At 40.1% G+C, this 27,250-nt stretch overlaps 4 protein-coding genes across 5 annotated transcripts; 3 read left to right on the top strand and 1 right to left on the bottom strand.

Moving 5' to 3' along the window:
• The first annotated feature begins 620 nt into the window (after positions 1 to 620).
• Positions 621 to 3,797, top strand: iqcg (IQ motif containing G). The gene is made up of 10 exons (XM_067511802.1): positions 621 to 750; positions 1,001 to 1,130; positions 1,329 to 1,363; positions 1,446 to 1,568; positions 1,768 to 1,852; positions 2,021 to 2,182; positions 2,374 to 2,448; positions 3,197 to 3,328; positions 3,413 to 3,502; positions 3,626 to 3,797. The coding sequence occupies exons 2-10, from the start codon at positions 1,002 to 1,004 to the stop codon at positions 3,743 to 3,745; spliced, it is 951 nt and encodes a 316-aa protein (XP_067367903.1). The 5' UTR covers positions 621 to 750; position 1,001; the 3' UTR covers positions 3,746 to 3,797.
• Positions 3,798 to 3,844: 47 nt separating this feature from the next.
• Positions 3,845 to 6,453, bottom strand: si:dkey-29h14.10 (uncharacterized). Its single transcript, XM_067511803.1, has 4 exons — positions 6,156 to 6,453; positions 5,532 to 5,682; positions 5,183 to 5,329; positions 3,845 to 5,036 (listed from the first exon to the last, which is right to left on the bottom strand). The coding sequence occupies exons 1-4, from the start codon at positions 6,237 to 6,239 to the stop codon at positions 4,834 to 4,836; spliced, it is 585 nt and encodes a 194-aa protein (XP_067367904.1). The 5' UTR covers positions 6,240 to 6,453; the 3' UTR covers positions 3,845 to 4,833.
• A 3,071-nt stretch (positions 6,454 to 9,524) lies between these two features.
• Positions 9,525 to 20,158, top strand: rnf144b (ring finger protein 144B). Of its 2 annotated transcripts, none has more exons than XM_067511175.1 (8): positions 9,525 to 9,808; positions 11,659 to 11,936; positions 13,271 to 13,375; positions 14,298 to 14,358; positions 16,206 to 16,419; positions 17,400 to 17,544; positions 17,651 to 17,740; positions 19,280 to 20,158. In XM_067511175.1, the coding sequence occupies exons 2-8, from the start codon at positions 11,760 to 11,762 to the stop codon at positions 19,439 to 19,441; spliced, it is 954 nt and encodes a 317-aa protein (XP_067367276.1). In that variant the 5' UTR covers positions 9,525 to 9,808; positions 11,659 to 11,759; the 3' UTR covers positions 19,442 to 20,158. The 2 variants fall into 2 exon arrangements, with proteins under 2 accessions (XP_067367276.1, XP_067367277.1); XM_067511176.1 differs by lacking the exon at positions 9,525 to 9,808 and adding an exon at positions 9,829 to 9,986.
• A 1,027-nt stretch (positions 20,159 to 21,185) lies between these two features.
• Positions 21,186 to 26,716, top strand: LOC137129737 (uncharacterized). The gene is made up of 14 exons (XM_067508921.1): positions 21,186 to 21,279; positions 21,658 to 21,734; positions 21,892 to 21,964; positions 22,152 to 22,264; positions 22,372 to 22,397; positions 22,773 to 22,910; positions 23,033 to 23,142; positions 23,244 to 23,339; positions 23,434 to 23,517; positions 23,607 to 23,733; positions 23,894 to 23,999; positions 25,918 to 26,100; positions 26,231 to 26,305; positions 26,424 to 26,716. Exons 1-14 carry the CDS (start codon positions 21,252 to 21,254, stop codon positions 26,505 to 26,507), a joined length of 1,320 nt encoding a protein of 439 aa, XP_067365022.1. The 5' UTR covers positions 21,186 to 21,251; the 3' UTR covers positions 26,508 to 26,716.
• The last annotated feature ends 534 nt before the right edge of the window (positions 26,717 to 27,250 follow it).

The raw sequence follows: 27,250 nt of genomic DNA, 5'->3' as shown, positions 1-27,250 counted from the left end.
AACAGTATCATGAGCCACAAAAACAGAAAATGGCTAAAGCAGGCAGGAGAGAAACATTCGATGCTGTTTGGCACAAGGCAATAACAACAATGTGTTACACACAAATAGGAACACAGGAATACAGAGCAGGTGAAATAATGACAGACTATATGGGCCGTTTGCATCAATGAGCCTTGACCTTCCATGACCCTGTCAAAGCTTCACAGGTTTTCCTTCCTTAGGCAAATTTGAGTAGATCCTAACCACTGCAGACTGAAAAAAATCTCAAGAGCTGTAGATTTGGAGTTGCGTTTACCCACACATCTAGCCATCACAATTGTGCTTTTGTCAAAGTTGCTCTGATCCTTCCGTTTGCACGTTTTTGCTGCTAGTGCATCAACTTCAGGGGTAGTAGATAATAGGATAATAGATTACATGAAAGGGAACAAGAAATAGAATAAAGGAAAGGATAGAGTGTCCGATGTGCAAAATGCAGTTTGAGGTGCAAAGTACCTTAAAAAGTGGTTAAAAAGTGGTTTGTCAAATAAGTCAAAAATAAAAATATGAATCCCTGGAAACACGGTCTGCCCAGTTGTCATGTTTTTGCTTTTTCAATAAAGTAGTGTGGGAAAAAAAAAAACGTCGGCGTTATGATAGGTTACCATAGTAACAACAAGCCAAAGTGAACCCAGCGTTAGTTATGTTCCAGAGATTCAAAGAATTGGATGTTATTTACACAGAGTGAGGACTAGTGTTATGGAGAGAACCAACGTAAGTGGTTTTTTATTGATGTGTCACGATTAATGTCGTCCTCTCCTTTTGTTGAAACTAACATTAAAGTTAGCTAACAGCTAACATGCTACAGTGAACTTCAGAAGAGCTGTGTATCCATTATACATGACGTTACCGCTCAGTTCTGGTTACATTCTGGACATTAGCTAATGTTATCATTATCATTTCACGTCTTTGGTGAATCTTGGCATCTTAATTAAATCTTTGCTATCCCCGTCATTGTCCATAGGATGTCTTTATCCCGGATCCAGAGTCTGAGACTTTCGGCTGTACTGGAAGACTGTTCAAACCGGCTGGACATACTAGGACATACTCTAAGAGTGCAAATCAGCACTGAGCAAGGCACTGCACCTGCACAGGTGAGCTTCTGTGTGTTTATCTTCTTTTCATAAGACTCTGCTGTTTGAACTGATCATGATGTGAGTGTTTTTGTGCTAGGTTAACCCACAGTTTATGAGATTACAGCAACATTTATTGACTTAATTAATATTACATTATTAACTGTGTGTGTCTGTGTGTGGGTGTGTATGTGTATGTGGGCTTGTGTGTGTGTTTAGGAAAAAGCCAGACTCACCAAGCTGAGAATGGACTGGTGAGTACTACAGACGTGCAGACAGAATAAACATCAGGTCGAGTAAACTTTTGTCGGACTACATTTCTCTGTGTCTCTGCAGTCAGTACATTTCGCAGCTGGTTTTTAATCTTCACTTGGAGCTAAAAGAGAAGCAGAGTTTCAACTCTCTGCTTGATGTCATACAGGAAGAAGAGCAGAAGAAGATGCATGAGAACATGAGAAGGTTTAGCACAGCATCATTTGGAAACAATAATACTAATAATACACATTTTAAGTGTAACAAGAATATCTGTCTAGAAAAGGTGCATGACTAATGATTTTTAAGAGTAAAGGGAAAGAAGCTTGTGAAGAATACGAGGAATACGGAAAAAGAAAGGGGTAAGTCTTTGTCTTATCAATAACCTAAGCATCTCTTCACCCAGACAAGAAAAAAAAGAGCTAAAGCTGAGAAAACAAAATCTGCAGACACGTAAAGAGGAGCTTCAACAAAAAACTGAGCTACTGAAGGTGAGAAAACTGTTCGCAGATGGAAAAACAAAAACTGTTGCCATGAATGGCTGTTACGTGTGAATAGCAATCTGTTCTCAAATAAAAATGTACAAAGTCAAACATGTTAATGTGCAGGTCAGTTAAAAAGCCATTGTAGGGCTTCACTTTCAATACTTTCACCCTCAGGATTTAAAGGGGCATCACTGTGATCTGAGGGAACAGCTGAAGGAGCACTCAAAGAAAATTGCAGAAAAGAAGAAGACTGCAAAGAAATACATCGAAATGCTGCTCCAGCTGACAGAAAAAGAGACCAGACGGGCTGAGAAGATGCTGGAGGACCAGCTGGAGGTAGGCCCAACAGGGCACCTTTTCCAGTCCACTCTAGATTAACCGCATATACCCGCCAACCCTACAGTACAGAAACAGATGTCTTCACATTGATCTGCCATCAGAGTGAGGACATGGTGTCCTCCTAAATCTAAACCTCCAGAGTTAAATGTTAACCAAATAATGTCTTTTGCCATGCCTTTCTCTGCCAGCTGGTGCAGAAACAGCTGAGGGAAGAAGGGAGAGTGCACGAGGAATCAGAGAAATTCCTGCAAAATCAACAAGAGGTAACTATGATCAGACAGCTGTATTATGTGTTTTGTTTTGGGAAGGAATATCATAAGAACACAGATCATGCAACAAATATGCAGTGAAAAAAGGTTCAACATATGGTTTCACTCAAATGCCAAATTTTAAAATCTAATTGATTAAACTTGATCCAATGAAAGAACAAAAGTCCTTATAAAACAAATGTCAACATTTGTAAACCTACGTTTTTATACAGAGCTGCCACCTCACAGCCAAAAAGGCTTCTGGTTTGTATCCCCAGCCAACTGTGGCCTTGCTGTGTGGAGGTTATTCTTGCCGGACTTGTGTGGGTTTCCTCTGAGTACTTTAATTTCCTCCCTTAATACAAACACATGCATGTTAGGTGACCTGGTGACTTTAAATTGTCTACAGCTGTGCCTGTGAATGTAAATAGTAGTCTGTTAGAAACTGGTGACCTGTCCAGGTTGAACTTCTCGCTCTGTGTAACCGGGGATAGGCTCCAGCCCCCCGTTACCCCAAACAGGTTAAGTTGTTACTGGTGGATGGATGCATGTTTAAATACATTTTTACTACTTCTATCATGTCTTTTCCGACACATTCTTGTTTATTGGTGTTTTATCTCCAACTGTAGTTCAGTTGAATCATATGAAACCACTGGCAGACCTGTGTATGGGGTCAACAACATGTATAAAATAAGTGGTTGTTTTTATAATTAACATTTGCCTAACAAGCCCTAATCTTGTTGTGGTTCTTGCTGTTAATAAGGAGTTGCAGCAGCAACTTGAGAAGTGGGAGCAGTTCACAAAACAGATGCTGCAGGAGAGGGAGCAGCATCTCAACAGTGTGTGCAGCAAAATAATAGTGAATGGGAACAAACAGTCAGAGATGAGGAGGAAGGTGAGGATCTTGTTGAACATTCACAGTAAACGGCTGCTCAGTCACTCAAAACAAACTTTAATTAAGATACTCATTTATACTCAGTTTATTGAGATGGAGCAGGTGGTGATAGAGGAGAGGGAGGAGCAGGAGAAACTGCGCCAACAGCAGGAACAAGCCAGAGCTGCTACCAAGGTCATAACATCCAGTCACAACTCGGATCTATACACTTGAACATAACACTGTGAGGGGCCATGTTCTGCTTTTGTGTATTGATCCCTCAGTCTAAACGTTGGCCTGTGATCTTTCTCCATGCAGATCCAGGCCTGGTGGAGAAGCTGCATGGTTCGCCTAGGCCTTAGCACTGTTAAAAAAGCAGATGAAGGCAAGAAAGGCAAGAAGAAAGAGCCCAAGAAGAAGAAGAAGAAGAAGAAATGAATTGTCTTCAACACTATTTCTTGGCATTGAAATAATGTACAGTATATATTCAAAAAACAATATACAATAATACAATTTCTGACAAATGTCTGTTTTCATTATTTTATTTAAAATGTTAAAAGGTATAAAAATATAAGTTAAAATGTTCATTTCAAACATTGACAAAATGTATTCAATCAACCAATCTCAAACAATAATTTTAAAGAATACAAAACAGTGACCAGTGTCATCATTAGTTCATATATTATTATGTACAGTGTGACCTTAATGAAATAAGGTAAAATAATCAAGAATAAACAATGTTATTGACATTAAGTAGTCTGATAATGACCATAGGCCATACGCTTTAACATACAGTATGTCAAAACCTCTATCATGACATGATAGGAATAAGACATATGCACACAGTATTTCAGTACTGTTAACTCATTAATCACTACAGTGAGCTATCACTGAGAATGTGAGCCCACTGCACATAGATTACAGGAGCGGCCAATGGCCATTGAGGGTGAGCAATTAAAAAAAAAAAAAACAAGACAACTGGCCTCAGCTTCACGTCCTCAGATCTGACAGAGTAGGAGAAGAGCCGGCATTGCAAAACAGGAAACCCTTCAGGAGAAGCTTAGTGGAGCTGTATATAATAGCTCTTACAAAACTTGCAGAATGTCATGCTTATGGTTATATTTTTTCCATGACTCACATGTCAAAGCAGAGTCCGAGTAACGTAAAAACCACCACCTTAAACGTCCAGAGATCAAATGACTTCATAACCGCAGCATAAAAAAAAGTCCCTGCTAAACCATGACAGTAATACAACTCCAAATAGAACAAAATAAAGCATGTACCAATATTTACTTGAGTTATTTTAAAGGAAATACGACATTTAATGACATTAAAATGGAAATCTTTGTGTTGTGGGCACTTGATTTTGTAAAACAAGCAGTCTAAATATGTTAGGTACATTATAAATAATTGTGTAACAATTGTTATAAATAATAAATGTTAGTGTGCCTCAAAAACAGCATGGTCTGGAGCACAGTGACTTTAGAGTCTGTAGTGTCTGGGTCAGCTCTGCCATTGTCATTGGCTCACATTTGTTGTTCTTCTGTGTCAGGTAAGTGGGTCTGCTCGGCGTGCATGTGGTTGTTATCTCCGATGATGACACAGTTGAGATGAGAGCTGTGAATGCTGATTCTCGGAAACTCCTGTGGTGGAAGTGGAGGAGGTGGCGGAGGAGGAGATGTCTGCGGTGATCCCTGCTGACCATGGGGGCAGCTGTACCTCATGTGATCTGTGACACAGAAGCAAGTGGATGATTTTACTTCTCATGAGCACAGAGATTTATTACAAAAAGTAAATTAAAAGGAAATAATATAACTGAATACTTTTATCCAGTCCTAGAAATGTGCTGTTCTTAGGTTTCACTGTTATACCCACCACACAAGTGTAGTGTAGATTCCTGCATTAGAGGCTGACTTTCTGCCGCTGCAGATGGGTAGGTGGTATTCCCAATGACGCAGTCGATAAGGGTGGAATTGCTGATGTTCACGATCAAAATGGTTGAGGGCGGATTGCGGAGTGCCACTGTTATTGGTGAAAGCAGAGAAAGGGGAACAGTGAAAAAAACATAGAAATGGGAAGTTGGTATTCCACAGTAAGGTAACAGCAGAAATGCATTACTGTCATAAAGTTCCTCAACATGTGAAAAAGAGCTGTTTCATTCTTTGTAACCAACCAAACACTGCACTAAATTTAAATGTTTTGAGTACGGGAAAATGCATGTTACCTTGTGTACTCTTAGCCTCTGTGGTCTTCTCACACAGCAGAGAGTCTATGGGGCAGCAGAACAGCTGACAGGCTCTGCTGCAGCTCTTTTGTATCGCCCATTGCATCCCCTGCATGATTCTCTGCATGTTGGGAACTTTATAAGTACCCACCTTGAGGAGAAAAAAAAAAAAACGATTAATGAACAAATCTTAGCACAATAACCAGGTAGTCTGATTGGGATTCTTTGCACAAACCACAAACACCACCTGCGGCTTTTCTGGGTCTCAAACTAAATTTCTAGCATGAGTGGCTGTGACAGGGGATTTTCTTGACAGTACACAGCAGCAGCAACATTATAAGAAAGCCCAGTGAACAGTTCAGTCACACACACACACACACACACACACACACACACACACACACACACACACAAACACCACACACACACACACACACACAAAAAGCTTTGATTTCGAGGCTTTTTAATTTAATAAGTTTTATAAATGTTAATAAATAACATTTATATATACATGTACATCTAATGCAATAAAACACAACAGCTCTGAAATGGATTCTACTTTCTACAGGGTTATAATTATATATTCAAAGCCAAGGTGTTATCAGAAATACGGGAAAAACTCACCTGATTTAACGCATAACCTTCCTTTTGTTTTGGAAAACAGCTGGTTTTGACAGGCCTGAGAGGCAGAGGTTCGGAGCTGTTCATTATTCGTGTTGCGGGGATGTTATTAAGTGGTGCACTGATAAAAGAAGTGAATAACACCGACTGCTATGATGTTTTTAAAAGCCCTCTGCCGGAGAGGCGCCTGCGCCATTCGAGGTGGAGTTTCCAGTGGTTTCGGTTTTAGCGTGACATCGGAGGGGATGGGAGGGCAGGGAACTGACGACTGACAACTGACACTGTTGCGCGATACGTTTCTTGGTTCGTGGTTGCATTTACAAAAAAGTAAGCAAAAGTTAGTTTATGTCGTTTACGGCGCACTTCTCTAGTGTCAGCATACGCATTCGAGTAACAGGGGAATTGGTAACCATTAAATAATTAGACTTTAGTTACTCCAAACATATTCGCTGTCTTTACTGCAACTATATATATATATATATATATATATATATATATATATATATATATATATATATATATATATATATATATATATACATAGTAAAACATAGTGAGAGAGAGAGAGAGAGACTGTGAGAGTCCTCAGGTGGCATTGCATTAAAACAAGTATGATTGTCTAGACATCACTGCATGGACTAAGAAAAAAAATGCTCTCATTGATGACAATGTCTCTTTAGGGGAAGGCCGTGCATATTTCCTCTGAGACAGGATTGTATTGAGGAACAGATCTAGGGAAGGGTACTAATTTTCTGCAGCATTGAAGGTCCCAATGGACGGTGGCCTCTGTAAATGGAACAGGTTTGAAACCACCAGGATTCTTAGGGTGCCGCCCGGCCAAACTTAATCAGGAAGTGGGGCCTTAGTCAGGGAGATGGCAACAACCTGATGGTCACTCTGAAAGAGCTGTAGTGTTTTCTTTGTCGAGAGGAGAACCTTCCAGAAGAACAACCACCACTCCTTAGTAAAAGGCACATGACAGCCCACCTGAAGGACTCTCAGACCATGACAAACAATTTTTTTCTGCTCTGAATTAAACAAAGATTGAACTCTTTGGCCTGAATGGCAAGTGTCATGTCTGGAGGAAACCAGGCACCGCTCACCACCTGGTCAATACATCCCTACAGTAAAGCATGGTGGTGGCAGCATCATGCTGTGGGAATGGTATTCAGAGGCAGGAACTGGGAGATTAGTCAGGATTGAGGGGAAAGATGAATGCAGCAATGTACAGAGACATCATTAATGAAAACCTGTTCCAGTACTCTGGGCCTCAGACTGGAGGGACAATTCATCTTTCAACAGGCCAACGACCCTAAGCACACAGCCAAGATAACAAAGGAGTGGCTACGGGACAACTCTGTGAATGTCCTTAAGTGGTGCAGCTAGAGCCCAAACTTGAACCCGATTAAACGTTTCTGAAAATGGCTGTGCACCAAAGCTCCCCATCCAACCTGATGGAGTTGGAGAGGTACAGCAAAGAATGGGAGAAACTGCCCAAAAATAGGTGTGTCAAGGTTGTAGCAACATACTCAGAAAGACTTGAGGCTGTAATTGGTGCTGAAGGTGCTTAAGCAAAGCATTAAGAAGCAAAGGCGGTGAAGACTTATGTACATGTGATTTTGTTTTGTTTTTTGTTTTTTTCATTTTTTATAACTTTGGAAAGATGGGGAGATTTTTTCACGTTGTCATTATGGGGTATTGTTTGTAGAATTTTAAGGAAAATAATGAATTTAATCAATTTTCAGATAAGGTTGTAATATAACAAAATGTGGAAACAGTTTGCATTCTGTTTTTATTTGTTTCAAACATCGTCCCAACTTTTCTAATGCTGGAGCATTCACTTATTCTGACTTCTGTCTTCCGTAAATTTGGTGCCTAAATACTTCCGCATACTTTCAGCTAGAAGCACTTTTGGAAATTCCAAACTGAGCAGCTTATAAAGGACATTATTGCTTGTATATGTTTTTTTTTAATATAATTTTGACTTTTTAAGATTGGAATACTTAAAAAAAAATTTTTGCTTCCATGACATCATCAATGACATAACTGGCTTTGAAGTTTGCCTAACCAGTATATACGCAACTTTTCTGCTATTTTATATATATATATATTACAAAAATTCAAACGTCAAACCTTTCAGCTTATAAAGGACATTATTGATTATATGGCTTTTTGATATCTTTTATACGTTTTAAAATCGATTATGTCACTGATGACGTCTTCAATGACATCACATAAATGCCTTTGAAGATTTTGCCTTTGATTTTCATGGCTAACTGGCTGAAGTGGAAATGATACATGAATTCAGGTTTTTGTTGTGACCCTACTTACTGTAAGTACACCTTTTTTAGGTATTTCTACCCTCTGCTGAATTATTTTTTTTTTTGTTTTACCTTATTCTCCTCGGCTTCACTAAGTTTTCAGAAGCTAATATACTTTTACCCTAGCAGAGTTATTTAGTTACTATAGTTGCTATAATATAGTCGATTTAAATAATAAGTAGCTATAGCCTGTGATGTGAAAACATCAAAACAGCAAAAGGCTGTTTAAAAATCTCTCGGTTAAAAGTGTAAGCAAAAAGTATTGGAACACATCAACACATCATTAATTATAAAAAAAACCCTTTCCATTAATGTTAATGTTAAAGCTATTTTGTATAACGACTACATTTAGTTAGGTAACAGTTGTGTTACCTAAGTAACTTGTAACCGAGTAAATTATACGCTAAGTAGCCTAAGTGATCTGAATGCAGTACTTCTTCCACCACCGCAACAAAGCCTACTTAAATATAATAATGCAATTACTAAATCATATAATTTTAAAATGTCATGTTGGTAAAATGATGGTACACGATCAGAAAAACAACTTATATTTAACTCTGGTGCGAGAATAACACATTTCAGCTTATGACCGGCGTGAGGAAACCATTTGAATAAGTCTGCAAACTAACTTAATAGTCACTTCCGGGTTGACGTACGTACACATACTTTTTTGGACCAGATAACATTTACCGGGAGATCCGTTAATTGGTATAAAAGAAGTGAGGTATATGCCTTCTGATATATCTCATATGTGTATGAGATTTTATTAATTTAATGGTTGAATTTAAATACAGAATTTAGACATTGTATTTAAATACTTATGCAGCAGTATATACATACTATTTGAAAAAATTCCTAGTAATACGCCAAAACATCATTCATCGTAAATACTGGGCTTTATCAATAAATGTAGCTGGAGATGGGGGAGCTCGTTTGATAAACATACTACAATGAAACACAGAGGGCGACAGCGATGCATGTTTACAGCCCTCGCTTGACACATTTTTTGCGGACTGCCGCTGAAAGCAGCACGAGGTTGGGTGAAATGAGCAGCAGGAGAAGTGTAGAGAGGAGACTGGGGCTAGAACGAGCAGAGCTTCCTGGATGGAAGGAGCGTTGCCGACACACACACACACACGCATTACAGTCGCGAGCAGGCGTTTAACGTGTTTTAGTTTGTCTTGGGACTAGCGGGCGACAGCGTCTATCGCCGCTGACAGTGGGATTTCTGCTTACAGTCTGCATTAACACATGTGTCTGTGCTACAGTAAAAAGAGCACTGCGGCTGTGGATGTGGACTCAGTCAGCTTCTACACCCAGTGGTCCACAGGCAAGGTAGGTCCCCCCCCCCTTCTCTCTCTCTCTCACTGCTCCGCTCCTCGGGCTTTTGTCTGCAGCACAACACCCATTGCCAAAGCCGTGTTCGTACAGGAGCGTCACATCTGCGCTTCACTTTCGACCTACGCGTTTGCAACACTTGGAAGGATGCAGGCGTGTTGGGGTTAATGTGTGGGTGAGTGCGTCGTTATTGTTTAGTGAAACACCACACTAACCTCAGGGTAACTGGAAAACATGGGCACATCACAGCAAACTGCAGGCTTTACGAATATTACTACTGTTCATTTAAATCACTTTCATCTGTTTTCACTGGCTGAACTGATGTGCAAAGGGTTGCATTTCCCTAACTATGTCATTTTCTTCATTCTGCTGTTGGCAACTTCATACAACTGCTCTTGTTTCGTTTGCAGCTGTGTAAATGGTTCCATATAAATTCTGCTATAGACTCCTCATTCACTCAGCTCCAACTGCCTCCTTCCAATCCCAGCACAGTGGCAGTCTGTGTGAAAACAGCAGCAGCGGCAGCAGAAGGAGCTTTTATCTGGTCAGATCTGGTTTTCCACCTCTGCCATCTTGGCTGCTAATCAGTTGATGGTTAGCTCCATGTCTAAAAGTTTGACTCACAAGTGGCGTTCTGATTTATTTTGTGCAGAAAGCTACATGACACGCACAAATGCCACCGTGAGCACTGCTTCACAAGCTCCCCTCTCAGTGGTCCGTGTGTATCCCGCCACTGATGAACAGCACATAACGAAAGATTGCTCGCTGAAATATTTGGGACACTGGTGGTGGTGGTGGTGGCTGTATTGATTGGCTCCAAACTCTTCTGCTAACTTTCAACAGCCGGATGAAACAGAGAACATTGTGCATGGGATAAAATGTCATTTCAAAAGCTGCTTTTAATGTCGCAGTTTCCTGTGTGTGACCCTGTTCTCTGTCCAACCACTGTTATGTACAGGATTAATTTTAAATCCCAGATTATGGCGTTGTTATTTCTCATGCCTTTTGGGATTGGACAGCCAAATCAACCAAAGGGATTTGGGTTTGGTGACTTTGGGTCTGTTAAACACATTAAGCTGGTGGTAAATCCATCCATCTCAGCCCTGTTGTCTTATGTTACTAGTGTGTAAGTGTATCTGAAAACCAAAAGTGGAAGCCACAGATAACATTTATGCTTTATGTTGTAATTAAACAGCTTTTTATTATGATTCACCTTTTCAGTCTTTCGCATGCTATAGTCGCAACATAGCTATATAGACGGCAGTGTCCACAGACCAAACATCTCTACAGTTGAAAATGAAGAACAACAGCATGAATTTCTATGAAATTCGGTACCCAAATTAATGTTTGTCATCGCTCGCACTCCATAAGCCGATAACATAAAAAGTGCAGTAAAACTATAGCTTGTCTTTTTCCATGCTTAAAAAATGAATACCAATCAGCTCTTCCTGTCAGAATGAGTGAGCAGTGGGTCAATAAAGTGTGTGTTGTGTTAGACTTTGGCCTACAAACAAATGGCAAGGGCATTGATGGAGAACTAACAGGCAGGATGAGTAGTCAATATTAGGGTAATATAATTAAACATAATTATATTATTCTATATTCACCACACGCAGCTTTAAACGGTGGCATATTCATCTCTCTGGTAACAAGACAATGACAGTGTGTTGCTTCAGGGTCAGATGAAGTCATTGCTGTTGGTATACCAGTTACCAGAAGGAATGACAGGTTCCAGAAATAAGGTGCAGTGTTGCCAGAAGGCCTGGCAGTGGTTGCGTGAACTGTAATGAAGGGAAGTGTTGCAACTGTGTTCAAGAGACAGATTCGGGGTTTTTTTGTGCTTTCAGGAACATGGAGGCTACAGCTCCTCTCTGTGCCTCGCAGATGGGCTAGAAGAATCCTGATTCCTTCTTAACATCCCCCCCCTCACTGTCTGCCCGGCCCCACCATGGCCAACAGGAGCCCCACCCCGAGTCAGGAAGCCATGGATTTGGCACCGGGTATCCCTGAGGCTGAGATTGACTCCCAGCTAGCGCCAAGGGTCTTCTGCAAGCTTTGCCTCAGTGTGCACTCATCTGCATTCACCAAGGAACTGCAGAGATGCCGCTGCAACTTCTGCACAGCAGTAAGTAGACATATCCAGTTGGTTCGTGATATTTAAAGTAAATCATGCTCAAATCTAAGTATCGACTACAACAGGAATTAAACCTATAATATTTGTTAGTTCAGCAGACACAGTTGCCTCCAGGCTATATTTAGATTGTATAGAAAATGAGAAAGTCACTTTCTGTCGACAGTTAACATTTCACCCACAAACAAAGAACTGTAGATTTTTGGGCAAGTTAGGCAAATGTCCATTATTTGAATAACCATGAATGTGATGGTCCTCATTATTGCAGCACCATTTCCTGTTCCTGTAAATAGATCCTCTAACTAATAGACAAATCATGCATACTATTGCTTCAGTAAAATGAAGCAATTTGCTCACAGATCTGGCTTTCTCTCAAGTTTACTTCCTTCTAATTGTTTTTGGAAATTCTGGTCATTTGTCAAAGCTTTTCTCCCAGCTCCTTGGAACTCCTTTAATCATAGAAATACTTCTATCAATATGAGTAATGTGAATGTTTATTACAGAATTGTAGAGATCTACTACTGTACTTTTCTTTTCCATTTAGGATCGGCCTGACATGTAGAAACTAAGATGTGGGAGTTATGCCCTGAGACACAGGTTGCCAAATAGTGGCAGTTGTTAATACCCAGCCAAACTAGCGGAGTTGTCAGGGTTGCACTCACAAGTTCACACAGATCAAATAGACGCCATGGAATGGAGACAGGGGGAGGGAATTGGATACTGTAAATTCTCCTTATCGGTTGGACTGCATTGTTTAAACCTGAAATATCTCCTCAGGCAGGCTGTTGCTTGCATTGTCTGCATGTGTGTGCTTGTAATTCGGTTTTGCATATCAGAAGGCACATGATAACCACAAGTTTGCATTTAAAAATACATTCCACGTGTCTGATAGATATTGTTCCGTCATATTTTACAAAAAGAAATAACAACATTTAAATGTCAATTTAAATGTTATTTTCTGTTCCTCAAAACTGCCATTGCGCAGTGACTGTATAGTTTCCCCCTACTTCTCCACATTTCTCAGCTTGACTACTGTGTGTCTGTCACGCATGTATAAATACTGATATGGTACTTGTGTTTGTGGTGTTTTTATTGCACAACAGCTTGTTTCTCTTTTGAGTTTCTAGCATACGTAGAATGTCATGCAATTCTTTGTAAATGCAATTTTTTATTTAGGGTAGTGGAAAAATGAACACTAATGATTTTCTATTATTGCGTTTGACAACCTGTGATGTGCTTTTTTTTTTGTGAGGGTATCCAGTGCTGTTTGTTACATGCACCTTACACTGACAGACTATCGCTGATGTCTCATTCCTGTTATCCTCTAGTGTTTGCAGCAGTATGTTCAGTTGGCCATTAGAGAAGGTGGGGGAGCACCCATTACCTGCCCAGATATGGCCTGCCAGGAGAGTGGAGAGCTGCTAGACTCTGAGGTACGTCCTGGTAAAAACAAATGATACCAGATGCCAAAGGTTATGAGTGAAAACCTCAAAAACATCAAACGCTGTATATAGGCCACAAAATACTAAACCAATGTTGATGCACAAACATATCCTGAACTAAAAGTGTCAGTGTGGCAATAGTTATTGGAATATTCGTTGAATACACCATGAAACTTCTAATGAAATCTGAACTTGGACTTTCAGGTTTTTAAAACGGTGTGGAATGGACTACCCAAAATTGAGTGTTGTGAAAATGATACATATCCAGCCTGAATGAAATCTTTGAGGAAATTCTTGTTGCATTTGAGTGTGCAGAGTAAAATGAAGAAATGTTGCAAACGGGCAGAAAATGAAAATGAAATGAAACCACACATAGAAGCTAAACACGTCAGAGAAAAGTGAACCGCTCAGACCAAAACAGATTGGAATGTTTTGGTGTGAGCAGTGAATACAACTGTAGTAAGGAGAACCTCATGTAAAAATAACTTTCCTGAAGTCCCTATTGGCCTTCAGTCTGTGAAAATTAAAATTCATTACAATGCCCAGGGCAAAACATGCACAAACTATCACTAGGAGAATGAATTGTACTCTGCAAGCTGTTTTAATTGATTGCTGGTCTCATAAAATTAAGGAAATGACATTTCTGACTTTAAAAAATTTGGTTTAGGAAGAATATTTCATATTTGCATATTGCAGCAAGCACAGAAGACGGCTTCATTTTAATCTCAACCACTATTTATTTATCTTTTCACTTATTCGTTAATGTGGAAAAACTGACTTACATTCTATGAAAATCCCCAAATTCAGTTGAACTGAATAAGAATCGTTGATCTCATTATCACAAATTGTATTTTGCCAACGCTTCGAGTGAGTAAAACATTTATCAGAGGCCCTCTCTACACTCTGATTGCAGATAGCCAGCCTGGCTACAGCGGATCAAGTAAAGCTCTATCAGCGTCTGAAGTTTGAAAGAGGTAGGTGTTGTTGAATTAGCACACTGGGCTATTTCAGGTCACACTTCAGCTGCCGCATCACAGAGTGCTTAGCTTCATGTGTTTGGGATATAGTGGAACCTCCAGCTGGGAGGTTACTGAAGCTGTGGCTTCAAGTCCTAATTTAATAACAAAAGCTTTGAAAGAGATTAATTTAACTACTCTGGTAAATTTGAACTAAAAGGTGAAAAGTTGACCTACTGCTAGTAACTGATTGCAGTATATTGTGGAAATGTTTGCAAAGGCAAATTGCATTATGGTCTTGCACTGGAGACTTGATTGCAGAAAGAGACTGTGTGATTAAATAGGTTTCTGTTGACATTTACACAAAAAACAGGTTAGTTTGCCTTGAAGCTTCATTGGGCTTTTCCAGTTGTTTAGCAACAATAGGCTGTGACGCCAATAAGCGTTATTGTTTACTCCAAACAGAAATCATAAGAGACATAATATTGGAAGTATAAAATTGCAGAAGGAAGAGTCAAGCTGGCTGGTTAAAGTCTGTGACAAGGGATTGTTCATCTGTTCATAAACGCTCCGAGCTTATTGTCTATTTTTTGTGACCATTTTGTGTTTACCTTATTATCCCTCAGTCCTTAAACACATCTTAGACACATCGCTTGGAAATTATAACACTGTCAAGCCTCCCCCCCCAAGAATCATTAGCTTCTGGCCAAAGCTTCATTTTTTCAAGACGCCTAAAAACCCACTGACAGTCCTGCTGCAAATTTTACAAAAGCAAAGAATGGACTAAGCAACTTCTGACAAAACCTCTTGGTCAAGCAAGGCAGATAAAGTTCCTGCAGCTGCAGATCGCTGCCCGGCCAAGCTGATTTTTGTGATGAATGTCGATGAATTTTACAAAGTGTATTGTCTTGATAAATTCTGGATAGATTGCCATGAAAATAAATATAGATATGTTTCCAGTTGGGCCACAACCTAAATGTGATTGGCTCATGTGCCACCCCCCTTGCGGGAGTATTAAGGTGGTAGGTACCTGCTGCTGAACTTTCAGCACCAGAAGAACTAAACAAATAAATTGCTATCAATATAATTAAAGAAAATAAATAATATTTATTTATCTACAGTTAAGGTGTTTTCATATTTTGTCATATTAGAATTTTGTAGAAGTTGAAACCAGGCAGATTATATAATTAGATTAGAAGTTAAAAGTGGTAGACTAAATAAAATACATAGTCTTCCATATTTTGAATTTCTTACAAACACCTTATTATTTTTAATATAGGTTATCGCATCCAAAAATGTTTTTAAATCTAAGTTTAAATCAGTTTGAGTACATTTTCATATCTGTTTTAAGCGTGTGCAACAATCTTGATCTCTCTATTATGTATAGTGTTAACATCATTTTCAAACGTCTAGTACGTTTTTTCGGTGAATGGTCTAATGCATTCAAAACTTCTGACTTTCCCATAAGCCTCAGTATCACCTTTGTTCATGTGTTTATTTTGTGAGTGAATATTTTGGCCACCAGTATTACAGTGTAGGCTTTAGGGCTCCAACTAAGTATCGTTTTCATATTAATTTAACCTGTTGATTCATTCTCTTGTGCATAGTTTAAAATCCAAAGATATTTGCAATGTTATGACACACAAGAACCTGAAGATTGTCATCTTTGACTCACAGTAACCGGCAGATGTCAGCCTTTTTAGTATGATATGTGGCACATCTACTAGTTTACAAATTACTGATCAGCATTTGCTAAAATTCTTGACTAGAGAGCTGCAAAACATGCATTTATATAAATTAGTATGTAGTATCTCTCCCACCTGCTTAAGAAATCTACTAACACATATTCTCTTTGCTGCCTGCAGAAGTGAAGTTGGACCCAAGTAAAGCGTGGTGCCCGGTGCTTGAATGCCAGGCAGTGTGCACTGTGCAGCCAGGACCTGAGGGCCAGCCCACCGCTGTGCCGTGTCTGACCTGCCACACTGTCTTCTGCTCTAACTGCAGAGGGCCCTGGCAGGACGACCATACCTGCCCCCAACGCCAAACTCTGATATGGCCCTCAGCCTCGCACAAAAGCAGGTCAGTCAGCTGCTGTAGCAGTTTGGTCAGCCGCCCAGTGGCCACATCCTAAAAGTCTGAGCTGTACTTGGAAATGTTTCTGTACTGAAAGCAGGAAGCGGGAACAAGAGAACTTTAGTGAGAGACACTCAGGTTACTGCTGCTAACAAACTGGTAACTGAGTCCTGACTGTGTTAATCGGTCTTATTAATTATTAGACTATAGCAGTGAGTGCTTGTTTTTCCTTTTTCTAAGAAATGATGTATATTCATATATGTATGTATCAAATGGGTAAGTCCTGAACTTCCTGTGAAGTCTCTGAGCCAAATAAAAACTGTTTTTCAGGATTAATAGCCTGGTTTTCATCAGCAGTGCCCTCTGTGTAATCCCCGTACAGCTTCGTTACTGTGCCGCTCCACGCCGCGCTCTGCTTTGCCAGCAGACAGATTGATGTCATTGGGGAGTCACTGAGTTATATTGGAATTCCATTGTTTTTGTGCCAAAGGGAGGAGGACGGGCACTGAGCCATCTAGTTCACTGTACAGAGGGAGACTGCTCGCTGCAATGAAGCAGTGGTCTCTGCAGTGTGCTGTGGAGAATGGAACGTGGGGCAGCTCACATCATGGTGCTTTCAGTAGGAAAGCTGGACATGAATATATCTGATATATCAAAAGTATTGCCCGTGTTCATAGCTTGTTGTTCTACCCCCTGATGGCCGGAAAATATTATCAATGCAGGTTGCGCAATGCAATATTGTGTCTGATTTTATTTTTTTTGTCATAACCTTCAATCATGACTTGACAAGGTTGTCGATAGTAGCTGTGGCACCGAATTGTAGTCACAAAATACCTTTGACTCCCAGAATAAATTTAACTTTAACTGACCTTTCTCTCTGCTGCTAAATAAAGGCTTCCCACTTTACCTGGTGATGCGTGAGGCCCTTGTGGGTCCACACTTCAACAAGCCCCTCACATGTCATGCATCTTTGTCCTCACACACAGGGCCCGCTCCAACAGCAGCTTGGACCTGTCCATCAAGCAGTGCCCCATGTGTGACGTGTACATTGAGAGGAACCAGGGCTGTGCACAGATGCTGTGTAAGAGCTGCAAACACACGTTCTGCTGGTACTGTCTGCAGAATCTGGATGTGAGTGTCCTGCTGGTTCCTCTCTCACAGATTTGAAGCCTTTGTTTCACTATTTCTAGTCTTGTTTAGTAGACTTCTTGTTTCACATGCGTGTTTCATAATGCAGGGTGATATCTTCCTGAGACATTATGATAAAGGACCATGCAGGAACAAGCTGGGACACTCCAGGGCCTCTGTAATGTGGAACAGAACGCAGGTGAGGCCACGCAGCAGACAGCAGAGCAGACATACAGTGTTCATTTTGGGATTGTGGTGATGCTGTCATTGTCTGAATGGATTAGCCTGAAGAACCACCCAGCTTTCACTTGAACGTTACTCCAACCTTGAGTTTGATTATTGTAAAACTGTGCCATCACTTCACCAGAATTGGATGTTACAAGATTTTGGACCCTGTCCCGGTTGCAGTGTTTGGCCGTCTGTTGAATTAGTCTCTTTTGAAATACTCAGCACAGAGGAAACGAATGGAACCAAAGTGGGACAGTAAAGCACTTTATGTCTAAACAACACACTGTCTGTATTTCAGCTCCGTCACCCTCATCAGACCTGTGAAAGGTTTCTCAGCTGTTTCCCGTATCATATGCAACATTTATTGCTGAAGTTCCTTGTACAGATTTACAAGTCTGTGTTGTTTTGCACAAAATAGTTTCAAAATAGCCCTTGACCAGACATTAAGTTGAACGAATCCTTGCATTAATTTCAAATTCTTTGCCCCCAAATGATGTTTTACATTGAACAAATTGATTGCAATTGGCAGGCAAACCTACTTTCTTCAGAATTTTCCTAGGTCTCATGCCATTATCACATGATCAGTGAACTTCCTGATTGTGTCTCTGTGTTGTGTGTAGTGTGTCGAAGCACAACAGCGCAACTGTTCCTTGAAAAACAACTCATGACAGACTTGGTTACACCCTTACCAAACAGGTCCTGCAACTTTTTACAATCTACTTGTCACAAACTCCTTATTAGCTTCAACTAAACATTCAGTTGCTTGTGTGACAGGAAATTTAAAGTGTACTGTGCACCTGTGTACTGCATTTGTGTTGGTCTAATATATGGACACAAAAATTGTGACCTTCATTATGCCGCAATAACAGCACACTAGAGAAGTTGACCATTGTATTTGTATTTGTCTGATAAGCTTGACTCACCATTTCCAGTTTTTCACAGATGCTGGATGCAGTTGAAGCCAGTGCTTTGTGCATTCTCTTCCTTAGCAAACGTGAAAAACATGGACATGAAAGAGCCTTCCCTCAAACTGTTTATACAAAACTTTTTTTCCTTTTTTTTTTCATAAGAACTGAGAAGCCTAGCTTAGACCATAAACAAACAGCCTTGAAGGGAACACACACAAAAGTAGGTGGATAGGGGTGTACATATACTTCCTGGTAGATAATGCAGAACAAGATGATTCATATAGTTGTACAGGCATAAAAATTCCCGTAATTTCTGATGAATAGTAATTTCTGATGAATCGTAATTTCTTATAATCACAAAGATTAGGGTCACAATTGCTTTAAATCCAAATATGATACTTTTGCTATAAAGCCCCCTCACCTCATATTGTGAAGCATTACAGTATTACTGTACCTTTTATGATCTTTCATAGCGCATTATGACTTAGTGTAGAGGATCTCTGTAGAGCTGAGGTGATTATTCCCTGTGGATTGTATTCTGTGAACAAACCCTCTGAAATCATTTAATCAATATGCTCATTAGATGGTCTGTTGTCCTTCAGGTGGTGGGTATCCTGGCGGGGGTCAGCATCATTGTGCTGGTGGCATCTCCAATCCTCCTGCTTGCCTCACCCTGCATCTTGTGCTGCATCTGCAAAATGTGCACAGGGAAGATGAAGAAGAAAAAGAAGGACCTCGGCCAACCAGATTCCTCCACATTATAGCAGATCCCCTCTTTCATTGACTTGGACTGAGATGACTCATTTAAGCCCAATGAAACCAGCAGACTGCATGTTTTACATGGTAGAAAAAGAATAAAGTTACAGAACAATGATTTGACAGAATGGAAGCTTCGTCAGTGTAAAGCTAAAATATAAACATGAGGAATATGAATGTAACTAACTCACTCACCACTAAGGTAAACAGGGCTTTCTCTCTATCTCTGTCTCACACATATGCAGCTAAAGTGCAATTCCACCTTCATGTGCCATACATCATGATGCCAAACCAGAGGTGTTAGTTGCTCAAGTGCCTCGCTTTACAGTGCCTGGTGCTTGGTTGTATTTGATTTGCCTTCCATTCTACCTTTTTCTTAGGGTTGTATATCCCGAAAACCAATGCAAAACACTCTCATAATAGCCAAATGGCATCATGTGTGCACTCTATAGTCTGTGCTGATATGAAAAATTATAGGGCTTCAGTTGCGCAGAGAGAGCTTTTTCTTTCACAAATGTTTGCTGTTTCCACCCGGTGTATGTCCCAGACCAAAGGCTCTAAAGGAAAATGTGTACTTTTCTAAAGTGTGTTAATATGTATTTATGTGTTTATGTGTGTGTATGGTCTCCTGGTGTCATTTCTACATTTCTGTTGATGTTTCTGCATCAGATATTTTATAAAAGCACCATTGTAACTGAAATAAAACATACTGTATTGAACATGCATCAGATGGTGTTGGGTTTTCAGGACTTAAATTTTTTTTTAGGGTGGGGCCAGTAAAGAGACATCAGTGTAAAGTGTTAAAATCTTCACCCACCTGTACAGAAATGAAAGCAGCAAGTGCCCAAATGTGTAACCTTACAACTTAAATAAAAGTTAATTTGGAAAATAAGTTTCAAATACATAAGGAAATACATGTGTTGCATTAATGATAGACATTAGACAAATGTTTTATCTACTGTAAGTCTGATACCATTTCTCTATGTCCTATTTTTTTTAGACTGGTGCTTAACATTCAAGATCACAGTTGTGTTATTGTAAAATGTTCAAACGCTAAGGAGATGGGAGGGTTTTATTCTATAGGACACAAGGGGTCAGCAAATGGTAGGCTGAGTATGAAAATGCTGTGAAGCCTGTGCCATGGCCTCTGCAGTCAGGAGATCTCAACCCAGTGGAAAACCCATAACCTTCTAACCCTATTCCAAATGTTCCCCACAGCAACAGATCCAAGTACAGGATCCCCACACTGCCAATCACTTTAATTTGTCACTTGTTGGTATATCAAATTATATATTGTTATGTTAAGATATATGACCAAATATCTATTCTTCACAAGGAGTATACTATGTATATTTGTCACTAGTATACTAATGTGACATACAACAGAAACAACAATACAGTCGATTGAGAGTTAGTTTTGCAACAAAAAAAACTTAATGCCATTAAGGCCTAAAATATATTTTTTACTGCACAGAAAACCTGCAGTATTTAATCGCAATAAAATGAATACAAATAACCTGCTTGAGTGAGAATACTAACTTTTTAAAATAATTACATTTTGAAGACAATTGATGAAACCATTAAATCTCTGCACATCAAACTATCCATATTCTGGGGGTGTATAGCATATATTAAAAATGATAACATATAATAAGTTAGCGTGGCAAAATATTACAGCTGACAAGTGACATTGGGATTTTTGCCTAAAAACAGTTCCAGCTGGGCTGAGACCGGAAGATATTTAGTGACACCTCGTGTGCGAAGACAAAACTGCAGTTTTTGTTTTGGAGGAAGGACGGACGAAGTTGTGACGCAGAAATGGCAGCTCGGGAGGAATTCTTTGCAGGTAAATCCCAATATGTTCGTGCTCAAATGCGCGTCCCTCTGTTTCCTTTGTGCGTGAACGTGAGGTGCGTCTGGTTCGATCAGCTGTGTCCGCCGAAGGCCGCGCGGTGCCAAAGTAACGGTGCACGAGTTTGGACAAACGAGATTTGTTTGTCCAAACTCGTCTGTCGTGAAACTTGGTGGGACACTAAAGTGACTGGGAGAGAACTTTTGCACAACTTCGTGTAGTTTTCCAGCAAACCTGAATGTTTGTGAGTGCGACGCTCTCATGTGACATTTATTGACAGTTTCTGAGTATCTCATGTATCTCATGGCCCATATTTCCCACAGCTGATGCAGCTTAGCACGTGCCGTAAATATTGCATATTTTGTTGCACAGGCTTTCAAAAGATCCCTTATCTACCAAGCGCTGGACCAGGAAATGTCCTGTGCTTCAAACACTACAATGCAGAGGAGGCAAGTGGCGCGCACACACACACACACACACACACACACACACACACACACACACACACTGAAGCTGAAATGATGTGCATGTGTGATGTTATAAGCCCTGACTGAAGCAAAGTAGTGTCATTGGAGGCCGGTCAGAGCTGGATGGTCTTGTGTGCAGGTCCTGATGGGGAGGACGATGGAGGACTGGCTGAGGTTCTCAGTCTGCTACTGGCACTCGTTCTGTGGAACTGGTACTGTAAAACATCATCAGGCATCAGACAGACACACAGACAGAGACACGTTTAATCATTACACCATAGGCTCCACTAAACACACACGAGCACCTGCAACTGTTCTCAGACGTTTTTAACATTTTGGCTTTATTGATTTGAATTAAACTCAACAGATACTGTTTTTTCTTTTTAAACTCTTTCTTAGGTGCTGATCCTTTTGGCTTTCAGACTCTCCACCGGTCCTGGAATGAAGGGACGCCTATGGAATCAGCCAAGAAACGACTCCGTGCTGCCTTTGAATTTTTCACCAAGCTTGGTGTGAGGGAGATCACCCGATTTTAATAATAAAGTTACACTTATTAACCAATCAGAAAGATCATTGTCTACTATGTATCTGCTTTTGTGACCTTTGCTTGTTTTCACAGGTTAAATATTATACATTTCATGACAGGTAATGTGTGTGTGTGTGTGTGTGTTTGATGAACAGGTTGTTGCTTTGCTGTATTATCTTTATTTAGCTTTTCCCTTGTAAACTTTTGAGGGTGTGGTGTATCAAATGAGTAATAAATAAGCCAAACCACATGTACATGTAGCTGAGTGATGGTGGTATTAAATTATGCATGTGGTGTCAGTAAGCTGCGGTGGTGTAGGTCTGGAATAAATTCTCAATTGTTTTTGAAATCCTAGATTATCCAAGTCTTCTGTGTAATGTACCACATGACCTGGATTTACCAGTATTTAAAAGTTACAAATTTAATATGGACATTTGTGATTAGACAGTGTTTCTGCTGGTCTGAAGTCCAAAGTGTTCTGCGGTTTCCCGCAGAGACATGGCACCTGAGGGCTCCACTCTGGAGGAGTCTAACAGGAATCTTGATGAAATTACAGACCTGGCTCTCCAGTTGCAGAACAAGACGGGAGTCAAGGTTCTCTGGATCACCTGCAACCTCTTTGCCCACCCAAGGTCAGCACCTTACACCGATTGTTACACTTTTCTTTTTAAACCTATGTTTTTATCAGGAAAAAGGCCTGTGTGCCCAAATCTGGGATAAATCAGTAATATAGATGCTTCGATTCACATTACAGGTATATGAACGGTGCAGCCACAAACCCAGACTTTCATGTTCTGGCCTTTGCTTGTGCTCAGGTCAAAAAGGGATTGGAAGTTGCCAAAAAGCTTGGTGCGGAAAATTTTGGTATGAGAACTTTTATAAGGTCTAAATGTAAAATAACATCAGTTTTTTGTTTTTTTTAACAACACTGCTCATTGTAACCAGCTCATTTTTTGGTCTTTCAGTGTTTTGGGGAGGAAGGGAAGGTTTCCATTCCATCCACAATACAGATGTTGCTGCAGAACTGAAGCACATGGCCAACTTCTTCAAAATGGCTGTCAGTAAGTGTTGTATGAGTATGAATTCCAATTCTGGCCAACGTTACGGACTAAGGATAGGCCACAGTTTCAGCCTTTTGTCCGTATTTGTCGGCAGAGTACAAAGAGAAGATTGGTGCCAAGTGTCAGTTTCTTATTGAACCAAAGCCTAAGGAGCCCTGCAAACACCAGTATGACTATGGTAATGGTCCCAAAAATTTAACAGAGTAAATCTGCTTTTTCATCTCACTGTTTTAATTCAGCCTTTTATGTCACTGTTTCTTTCAATAGATGCTATGAGTGTCATAGGTTTCCTTAAACATTATGGTCTGGAAAGCCACTTTAAGTTGAATGTTGAGCCCAACCACACAACCCTGGCAGGACACTCATACGAACACGATGTTGTCATGGCCTCTGTGTAAGACAATCCCAATGCCAGCAGATGTTTTACTGATTATCCATCCATCCAGCTGTTTACACAATATTGTTGCATCATGATTTTTGGACATCAGTAGCAGTCATTAACACTATGACAGTCTTAAAGGTTCTGTGTGCCGTCCTTGCCTGCTGTCCGACAGGTTTGGTATGCTGGGTTCTGTTGACTCAAACACTGGTTCTCCTGACCTGGGGTGGGACACAGATCAGTTCCCGATGGACATCAAGAACACCACCATGGTCATGAAGGTGAGAGAATTTCTTGAATTTAAAAGCGTAGTTTATTGCCTGTAGCTCAGTTGGCAAAGGCAGTTGTCCAGGGACCACAGTCCTGGCTATATGTCGAAGTGTCTCTGGGCAAGACACTGACCCCCTAACAGCCCATTCCCCTCCCCAGCTGTGCAGTGCCGGTCCAAGCCCGGTAGAAATCGAGTAACTGAGGCTCATCATTCCAACTATCCACACGACAATCTGTCCCAGCTGTCGCCTGGGAAAACGCAGGGTGCACCCTGTACAGGTCTCCACAGTCTACTGTATTTCAGGGCGACCACAGGAAGACTTACACTGACAGAAAATTATTCACACTCACATTCACACCTACGGGCAATTTAGAGTCACCAATTAACCTAACATGCACGTCTTTGGGCTGTGGAAGACAACTGGAGTACCTGGAGACTCCAAACAGAAAGGCTACGGCCGACCTGGGATTTGAACTAGTCACCATCTGGCTGTCAGGTGTCAGAGCTAACCACTCTCCAACCGTGCCACCACCATTCTAACTTAGAGATATGGTAAATGGACTACACTTAAATATAATTTTTCATCCTTATCGCAGAAGAAATTGTCCTCTCCTTCACCTCTTCACACACTGAGGACTGTGGAGTTGCCATGCAGGGGACCTGGGGAGAAACTAGGGGTTTGGTGCCTTGTCCAAGACATTTCAGAATTTGTACTCGGGGATAAAACCACTGACCCTGTGATAAGTGGGTGTCCCTCTCTATCTACTGAGATACAGCCAAACGAGGCCAAACCCTGTGCATAACATGGCGATGCCAAAGGTACCTAGCACGTGAGTGTGAGATGCCTCAGGCTTTGATACGTCAGCCCTGCCCCACTTGGGCAGACTTTGGCTGACCAGCAGAGATGAAGAAAGCTAAAGGGCAGATCATAACAGCGGGGGACAGCGATGCATCACTGCATCACTTGATTGTGTTTTTGCTATTAGGGGGCTTCCAGTGAAGGCATCGTGGTCGCTGTACTGTGGTGGTCTATGCACCTTACTACATTCCCTCCACTTTGGTGACACTTTTCAGGCATTTGTCCTTTTGGGTAGTGGTGCTTGCAGCTTCCTTGATTCCCCAGTTACATTTTAGCTTTAACATACTTAAAACAGGATAAAACAAAATATTCTTTTCAGCAATATGGAGGCACTGACACCAACTGTAACCACGACAATGACAGATTATCAGCTAATAGAGCTAACGTGATAAAAGTTGCCTGTTTGTGGAGCAAGATGTAGCATGTGCTTGGTGTCAAGTTTGCTACAAAACTTTTACTGAAATAAAAGTACTAATCCGATTTTTCTACATTTTACTTAAAGTACAAAAATAAATTTAATTGTATTTTCAACAATATTAATTGGTAAAGGTTGAGCTCATTTTAAAATCCGTGTTGAGAAGTGGTTAGACCATAATAATACATCAGCATTTGTTCCTTCAATAATAATTTTAATAAAAAAACAAATTGTCATATTCAAACCACCAGGTGGCATTAATGTTGTGGCTGATCAGTGTATAAGAAAAGTTTTTAAATGCTCTCCAGTGTAATTCAGCCACTCTGTAATGTTGTCTGCCATTTTAGGCTTGGACACAGTGGGTACAGTGGGTCTCTCACAGCTTTGTAGTTGAAAACAGCCGCCTCCTGTGGCAGTAAATGCAGTTAATGTGAATGGAGCAAAAAAACAAAAACACTGCTTAGAGTAGGAACTGCAGCATGGATGAACTTCCATAGTGCACTTGATCCATTGTTAAGCTTATATACATGTCTATTACACTGTTGTAGTCTGTCTACAGAGTGTTTGGCACCATGTAGTAGGAGTCCACTGCATGTTTAGATGAGAGCAATGACAAAGGAATACAGCTGTTCTTCATCGTCTAATCTTTTCCAGACCATTATTGAACAAGGTGGTCTGCAGCCAGGAGGCCTGAACTTTGATGCTAAGGTGCGCAGAGAGTCTACAGACCTGGAGGACCTGTTCATTGCGCACATTGGAGCCATGGACGCCTTTGCTAGAGGACTCAGAAATGCCGTACGCGTCATTGAGGATGGGATTATCACTAGTATGGTGAAGGTATGTGTGCCACTACTTAAAATGTAATAAATAGTGTTCGTTGTTTTTTTTTTATTTTTATTAAAGGATTTGTAGGAAAGATGTTATTTTCTTTTTTAAAAATGTATAACTGGTTATGTTTGACTAACAGGAGAGATATTCAAGCTTCAGGCACAGTCTTGGACAGAAAGTGGAAGATGGGTCTGCTACATTAGAGGACATGGAGGTAAGACTCAAACTCACATCCTCATACAGCAATTAGTGTAGATCAATAAACTTACAATAAAAATACCTGTGAAATAATAAATTGATTACAAATCTAATCATCTTATTTATCATTTCAGGCCTTCGTCAAGCAGAACGGTGAACCCAGTGTCACATCAGGGAAACAAGAAAAATATGAATCAGTCTTTAATCACTACATATAATAAAAACTCTTCCCCGGGTGGCACACGATAACATTTGCCTTTACGTCAAAGCTCTTCTACTTGCCTGTGCTCACAATGAAACACCTGTGAGCAGATCTAAGATGGCGCAAGGAAGATAGAGCACTTTATTAATTCATTCATTCATGAAATAATAACTAAAGATGTTTCTCATTATCACAGGTGCAATAAAAATGTCACCAGACAATCGATGTAACTGGAATTAATTAATATTAACTGATGATTAAAGTAGGAGTCATCAATCAATCAATCATTATGCAATAACACACATTTTCGCAATAGATATGATGGCTTTTACCAATGCTAATCGCGTATTTGACAAATAGTCTGAGACACATTTGTCTGTTGAACAATTGAACAACGTCAACAGATACATTTAGGTTTAGAGTTTAAATTATGATTTATTTACAGGAGACTTATACAAGAACATTTTCTAGTCATTATATATCTAATTGAGGCATATAGTTTTGTTTGTTTGTTTTTTTATCATTTTATAAGGACTATATAAAAAAGTTAGAGTAAAATAATAAGAATTTAAAGTAAGTAATCACTTATGTTCAGTATACATATTTACTGAATATAGATAAGTTTGTAGAAATACATTTTTACCTTGGTATTAAAGAGTATTTTGTTCTCATCTTTCTTTTAAAGCCAATGTTTTTTAATTCTAAATGTTCTCAAATTTAAAAGATCCCAAATGTAGTTTGTATTTTGGTTTTGTAAAG

The sequence above is a fragment of the Channa argus genome, chromosome 7 (genome assembly GCF_033026475.1).
Source record: "Channa argus isolate prfri chromosome 7, Channa argus male v1.0, whole genome shotgun sequence".
NCBI lineage: Eukaryota > Metazoa > Chordata > Actinopteri > Anabantiformes > Channidae > Channa > Channa argus.
This window is presented reverse-complemented; position numbering and strand designations above follow the sequence as displayed.

Bases quoted from the DNA above. Each gene is read 5' to 3' on its own strand.
- rnf144b (XM_067511175.1), top strand. From the start codon at position 11,760: ATGGCCAACAGGAGCCCCACCCCGAGTCAGGAAGCCATGGATTTGGCA. The intron at 11,937-13,270 runs GTAAGTAGACAT...GTTATCCTCTAG, and splicing joins GCTGCAACTTCTGCACAGCA to TGTTTGCAGCAGTATGTTCA. The intron at 14,359-16,205 runs GTAGGTGTTGTT...TGCTGCCTGCAG, and splicing joins GCGTCTGAAGTTTGAAAGAG to AAGTGAAGTTGGACCCAAGT.
- si:dkey-29h14.10 (XM_067511803.1), bottom strand. From the start codon at position 6,239: ATGAACAGCTCCGAACCTCTGCCTCTCAGGCCTGTCAAAACCAGCTGT. The intron at 5,330-5,531 runs GTAACATGCATT...CACCAATAACAG, and splicing joins AGAGGCTAAGAGTACACAAG to TGGCACTCCGCAATCCGCCC. The intron at 5,037-5,182 runs GTGGGTATAACA...TCTGTGTCACAG, and splicing joins ATCTACACTACACTTGTGTG to ATCACATGAGGTACAGCTGC.
- LOC137129737 (XM_067508921.1), top strand. From the start codon at position 21,252: ATGGCAGCTCGGGAGGAATTCTTTGCAG. The intron at 22,398-22,772 runs GTAATGTGTGTG...GGTTTCCCGCAG, and splicing joins TATTATACATTTCATGACAG to AGACATGGCACCTGAGGGCT. The intron at 23,143-23,243 runs GTATGAGAACTT...TTGGTCTTTCAG, and splicing joins GCTTGGTGCGGAAAATTTTG to TGTTTTGGGGAGGAAGGGAA.
- iqcg (XM_067511802.1), top strand. From the start codon at position 1,002: ATGTCTTTATCCCGGATCCAGAGTCTGAGACTTTCGGCTGTACTGGAA. The intron at 1,853-2,020 runs GTGAGAAAACTG...TTTCACCCTCAG, and splicing joins AAAAAACTGAGCTACTGAAG to GATTTAAAGGGGCATCACTG. The intron at 3,329-3,412 runs GTGAGGATCTTG...ATTTATACTCAG, and splicing joins AGTCAGAGATGAGGAGGAAG to TTTATTGAGATGGAGCAGGT.